Source organism: Leptosomus discolor, chromosome 3, assembly GCF_034619465.1.
Source record: "Leptosomus discolor isolate bLepDis1 chromosome 3, bLepDis1.hap2, whole genome shotgun sequence".
Lineage (NCBI taxonomy): Eukaryota > Metazoa > Chordata > Aves > Leptosomiformes > Leptosomidae > Leptosomus > Leptosomus discolor.
In genome coordinates this window covers 51,962,153-51,968,316 of record NC_141393.1, presented here as the reverse complement: position 1 = coordinate 51,968,316, position 6,164 = coordinate 51,962,153, and the positions used below count along the sequence as shown (strand labels likewise).

The 6,164-nt window shown below is 63.3% G+C and overlaps 1 protein-coding gene across 1 annotated transcript; it reads left to right on the top strand.

The window, feature by feature from the left end:
- The first annotated feature begins 4,342 nt into the window (after positions 1-4,342).
- LOC147415858 (uncharacterized) lies at positions 4,343-6,164 on the top strand. The gene is made up of 2 exons (XM_086463011.1): positions 4,343-4,403; positions 4,930-6,164. The coding sequence occupies exons 1-2, from the start codon at positions 4,343-4,345 to the stop codon at positions 6,162-6,164; spliced, it is 1,296 nt and encodes a 431-aa protein (XP_086319137.1).

The following is a 6,164-nucleotide window of genomic DNA, read 5'->3' as shown; positions in this document are numbered from 1 at the left end:
GGTGGGCGCGGGAGAAGGAGGGGGCTGCTGCTGGGGCCGCTGCTCCACCGCCGCCTCCGCCGAGCCCCGCACACGTGGCCCCACCGCTGCTGCCGCCCCAGGAATCCCGCCGGTTTTATCAATGGACGGGCTGACGTCACCCGTTGAGCCCCGCCCACGGGCGGCCCCGCTCTGCCCTTAAAGCGGCCGCCGCAGGGGGAGGGGCCGTGGGGTCCTGTGCACCCACCGACACCCTGCCGTTTACCGGGGGAAGCCCAGTCACGGCCCCGTTGTGTCCACTATACTGCCCCCCCATACAGACACAGCACCCCCCCAGGCACCCCATGCCCCTTCCCCCTAGACACGGAGACCCCCCCCAGACAGGGATCCCCCTAGACACAGGGATCCCCCATAGACACACCGAGACCCCATAGGCACGCAGACAGCTCTCCTCAGCTGCCTCCCCTCCCTCCCGGGACACGCAGAGCCCCCTCCCCATACACATCCATAAATATACAACCCCACACCCACTCACAGGATGCCTTCCCTCACAGGGGTGACCAGCTTGTGTCACACGACCCCCTGGAGACTGGAGATCTACACCTACAGCCCATGGAAAAGCTGTGGCTAGGGTGGGATCTCAAAGTCCATGTGTTCATTGCGGGCCCTAGACCCCCATGCCAAACCTGGATGCATGCAGACACCCCACCCAGAGCCCCTCCCTCAGTGCCAGGTGCCGGGAAGGGGGGTCACAGCCCATCCCAGGTGAGGCTCTGGGGATGTAGGGGACAGTGGAAGATGGAGGTGAGCTCCCTGGCCGGGTTGTCCCCTGGGTAGGTGCCCCTCGGACATGCGTTGCCCGGGCTTCAGCCCAGCCCTGTGCCCCAATGACCCTCGAACAGCCTCAAAAGGCCAGTCCCCTGCAGCTGCTCACAGTGGCCAGTCGAGGACTGGGGACCTGCGGGACCGTTGGGCAACCCATCCTGGGCTTTCTGGGGTCTCTGGTGTGGGGGCTCTGGTGTTGTGGGGTGGGCCTGGCTGTGCTGGGCCGGGTGTACAGTGGTGTCCGGGCAGTGTGCCATAGCGGTGCTGCTCTCTAATGGCCATGAGGAGGACACGTCTCTCTGTCACCCGAAGCAGGCCATGGAAGAATGCCAGGCATCTCTCCCTCCCCATAGGCGTGGGATCTTGCAGAAGTGGCCGCAGTCCCACGGCCCCCCATGAGCCTGGAGCAGCAGCATTGAGAGAGCCCCTCCAAAGCAGATCCTCCTGCCCTTCCCCTGCTCCGTACTGCACACAGGGTGACTGTGTGCATGTCCCTTGCTCTGTGCCTCAGTTTCCCCACTCTGCACTCCACCTCTTCTTCCCTGGGGCAGCTCAGGGCTCTGGTCACTGATGGTCGATTTGCTCCTGAACATGCTGAGGGTTTTGCAGGAGTACTCCTAGACCCGTGCTTCACAGTGCATCCCCTGTGGGGGGAATTAACCCCCTTCTGCTGCAGGAGAGCTGAGCAAACCTGCCTGCAGGGAGCAAGAATACAAGCCGGATCTGTCTGCTTTTTTTTCTCGGGTTTCCAGCTCTTGCAGAGGAAATACGTGCAAACCCACCACCCGGCAGCAAACGCGCTCCAGCAGCAGGCAGGGAGGCTGCTGCCCCTCGGGGGAACGCTGCCTGGTTCCACCAGGGCCCCAGGGCTCTCCCCGGGGCGTGGGCGCGTCACGGGGCAGTGCCGGTTTTCCGATGGAAGCCTCAGCTCGGGGCTGCTGGGAGCTCCCCGGGGCAGAGCTGAGTCATGTCTGGAGGTAGCTCGTGGGTTGAGGCACCCAGGGGTGCAGGGAGGCCACAGGGGACCTGTCCGAGGGGGGGGGGTGTGGGGTGGCGTGGCAGGCCGACCTATGTGGGTCTTGCCCCGGGGTCCCCTGCAGAGGCAGAGTGGACCAGCAAAGGGCCAAGAGCTGCAGGCTCTGCTCCTGCTCCCTGCTGGCTCCAGGCAGGGTCTTGGGCTGGGTTTGGGGGCATGGACAGACCCCACAACCCATGTCCCACCAGGGCTGAGACACCTTCTCTCCAAGAGGGATGGAGCCCGGGAGCAGCCACCCCTCCACCTGCAGCTCGAGTCCACGATGATGCAGAGCATCGCAGTTAGGGGTTCTCCCATCATCGAGCTGGGGTGGTGGGAGAAAGCATGTTTCAACATCAACAACCTGCCCAGCGTGGGGAAGGGGAGGCTCTGGGGCAATCTCCCGGCTGCCTGCAGCTGTTTAGGTGGAATTACAGGAAAAGAGAGCCAGGGTCTTTGGGGAGGTGTACAGTGAAACCAGGACAGGCACCCGGTGCGAGTTGCATCAAGGGAAATTCCGTTTACATACTAGGAAATTTTTTTCCCCTGTGAGAATGGTAAAATATTACAGAAACCCAGAGAGGCTGTGGGGTCTCTGTCCTCCACAATACCCAGACCTGGCCTGGCCCCAGCCTGGTCCCCTGCGAGGTCCCCCCATCCTAACAGGTGCAGGGGAGCTCTCCAGGATGGAGGTGACAGCCCTGACCCCCTCAGGAGCAGGGTTTTGCCCTCCCTCAGCACTCTCGCTCAGTGAGCTCCTGCAAAGCACAGGGCTGCAGCTGTCGAGGAGGAGGAGAGAGAAGGTGGCTGGTCCCTGGGACGAGCTGGGGAAGGAAGCACCAGCTCCAGCACCAGCACTAGCAGAGGCCAAACCGCCCCAGGGCCTGGCGGGGGATCTTGCAAAGCTGCCTGGATGGAGAGATAAAAAGACCCGGATCCCTCTGGATTGAGGAAGCACTTGGATCTGGGGTGGTATGTAAAATGCCAGTGCTGGAAGGTACCCCCTGGGAGGCACGATCCGGCTCACGGAGACTCAGGAAGCCCTTTGAAATCTCCTGCAACAGTACTCTTGGCTCAGCTGCTGCCCTGGACCGAGGGGAGTGGAGGAGGCTTTGCCCCAAGCAGGGTGTTAGCAGGCTCTGGCCCGTGGGTGCCAGCTCGGTGCTGCGTGGCTGTGTCCAGGGGACCCCGGGAGGTCGGTAACTCTCACCCCCCCCAGGCCAGTGCACTGCCGGCACCTCCCTTCCAGCAAGGGCTCGAATGGCCGTTTCCTGTGTCCCACCCCAGCAGCCAGGGCTCAGCCGGCCCCGCTCTCCTCCCTGTCCTGTCCCATCCCTGCTGCCCAGGAGAAATCCCTGGTGCAGGGTTCGTTGCTGCGGCATTTGCTGCACAGCGCGAGGTGCCAGCATCCCATGAGGCAATAACCTCGTGAGGCAATGCCCACAGCAGGCTGGGGGCAGGTCCTGCTGCCAGAAACCCTACCCCTCTGCTGGGGTTTGTGGGGCTGGGAGACACCCGAGCAGGGTGCCCGGGAAGTGGGTGATGGGCTTGCACCAAGGGGAGCACCGGCTTCCCCGCTGGGGGCTGGAGCGTCCCTGAGCTGAGATGCAAGAGCAGCACCCGAGGTGCCAGTTTTGAGCCATGAGCAAGGGGTGAAATCAAGGAAGGAAACTCCTGAAGCCTGGTGCCTTCTCAAACTCATCAGGAAAGCATGAGTAGCCCAGGGAAACCTGGAACAACCCAGTGCTGTTATTAGTGATGGCTGAGCTTGCCAGGCCTCAGAGGTACCCCAGATATGCAGCACATAGTTTGTCCCAGCACTCTGTCCCCTGAGCCAGGCTGAAGAGCAGCGGCCAGAGCCCTGTCCTGTTGCAGTCACCCCATGGGGCTCCAGCACCACAGCACTGCACATGTAGTCAGGCCAGGTCCCATCTCACCCACCTCCCACCAGTACCGAAGCAAAGTGCTCTCGGTACCAAGCCATGCGCCTCAGTTTACCCAGTTCACACCATGGTGAGCGCACATGCACTTTCAGGGTATGGAAACACAGCTCCCCGCTCCAGCACTGCTTTGCCTGTGGGCTGTTAGTGTCTGACTCTGCTCCTCCTTCCCAGCCTGGGACTTGTGCAGGATAGAAGGAAGTTGTAAAGGGTTCAGTGATGGAGAGAGGAGTTAGCCCCTTTGGTCCCCATCCTGCAAGCATGTCCACCCTGTGCCCTCTCCCCAGTGGGGCCGTGAGTCGCGCTGTGCATGGAGGTGAGGACCAGCCAAGCAGAGCCCGCTCCCCATCCCAGGAGGGAGGGGAATGCAGCGGAGCCCAGCCTGGCACCTCTCTACGGGCCGGGGGGGCTAATGCTGGAGTATGAAGGGGGCTGGAGGGACATATGGCTGGGGGGGGGGGCGGGGGGCGGCAGAGCAGGGTTGAGATTGGGAGAAGCTGGGAAGGAACACTGCTTCTGGGAGATGGAGAGAAGAGGGATGGGGGGCTGTGGTGTATAGTGGGGGGGCGGAGGAAGGGGGGCCATGGGGCGGATTGACTGTAGGGGGTCGGAGTCAAACATATTTTGGGGGGTGCCACCGCACAGTGAGGCTGGAGGGTCCATGGCTGGTGGGAGCCTAGCGAGGGGACGGGGCAAAGGGGGCTGAAAGGAGACCACGGCCCGCGGAGAGAGCAGCTGGCGCGGGGGTGAGGCGGAACCGGCCGGGGCGGGCGGGCGGGATGCGACGGGGCCGCCCCACGGCGAGGCGGAGCCGAGGGCCGCGCCCGGCGGGGAGCGCGGCGGGGCGCGGAGCGGCCCCGGAGGATGGGACGTGTGGCGGCAGGTGAGGCCGGGCCGGGCACCCCGGGGAAGGGGGGCGAGCACAGCCCCGCAGGTCGCTCGCTGCCCACGGGCACCCGGCGGGAGCAGCGAGACGTCGGGTGTGAGACAGCCCCGGGCTGGCGGGGGGCGGTAGTTCTGGGAGGTGTCTCTGGGGGGGCTGCGGGGACCCGGGTGCCATCCCTAGTAGGGTGGAGAAACGGGCTTCACCCCCCCGCCGTGGCGGGCGGGCACAAGGGGGAGAGCCGGTCCCGCCAGGGGGTCACCCGTCCCCTCTGCTCTCCCTTTCAGGCGCTGGGCTGGGGACCGTGTCCCTCTGGGGCAGCCTCCTGCTCGCTGCCGGCCTTGCCCTCGACCCAGCACCGCAGAGCTGCAACTGCACAGAGCCCATGGACTTCCAGGCTTTCCGGGAGGCTCCGCTCCACGAGAGCTGCTGCCTCAACTTTACCGGCTCCAACATCACCCACCTGGACTGGGCCACACTGGTAGGGGTGCAGGGGCTGCGGGAGCTCTACCTCTCACACTGCAGCATCACAGATATCAGCAACGCGCAGGGAGTCCTCCCTGCCTTGGAGATCTTGCACTTAAGTCATAACCTGCTGGAAAGTCTCCCTGGAAACTTTCTGGAAGATGCCCCTAATTTGAGGGTCCTTTATCTGGACAGCAACCAGCTCCAGGAGCTGCCCATGTCCTTCCTGAAAGCATCGACCCAGGTCCAGGAGGTCTACCTGGGCTTCAATGCCCTGACCTTCCTTCCTGCCAGCCTACTGAAGCTGCCTCTGCTCCATCTCCAGCTCTCCAACAACAGCTGGGACTGCAGCTGCGCTTTGCTCAGCAGCCTGGAGGGTTGGCCTAGCCTTGCTGCTGAGGTTATCTGCCATACACCAGAGCGGTACCACGGCGTGGACCTCCAGAGCATCCCCCAGGATGAGCTGTGCCACTCGCACAGCCTCACTGCTCTCTTCATCTGCCTGCCCCCTCTTCTCATCTTCGCTAGCATCACCTGGTGCTTCTGCAGGTGGAAGAGAAAGACCAACTACAGCCTTCAGAGCAGGTCCCAGAGCCACCCAGCCATGGCAGAGAGGGGCAACATGCCGGTGCTTGTGGAGCCCTACCACTACATCCCCTACGAAGTGCCTGCTGCCCCCTCCAAGGCTGAGAAGAAGGTGTTGCTGGGGCACCAGGTCCTGCTCCAGCCCTCTGCAGACCCACTGGAGAGTGGCAGAGACCTCTATGAGGAGGTGGAGATCCAGGTGGGATCCCCTAGCAGTTCCCAGGTGCCAGCCCATGAAGGTCAGCGGGGCATGGGGCTGGGCAGGCAGCAGGACACCCCAGCACTGAGGGCAGAGGAGCTGGGCAGCAGTGAGCCAGAGATGGACAGCATTAGTGTAAGTGAAGTCCTGAAGGACTCTGCCAACCGGGAGAAGATCTACATGAGTCAGTCGACCAACTATTACAACCTGGTACCCGGCATTGAGCTGGAGGATTTGGACAACCTGGAGTATGAGAACATCGACCTGAACTGA

Coding starts and splice junctions, on each gene's coding strand:
- LOC147415858 (XM_086463011.1), top strand. CDS start 4,343: ATGGGGCGGATTGACTGTAGGGGGTCGGAGTCAAACATATTTTGGGGG. Junction 4,404..4,929: donor TTGGGGGGTGCCACCGCACA/GTGAGGCTGGAG, acceptor TCTCCCTTTCAG/GCGCTGGGCTGGGGACCGTG.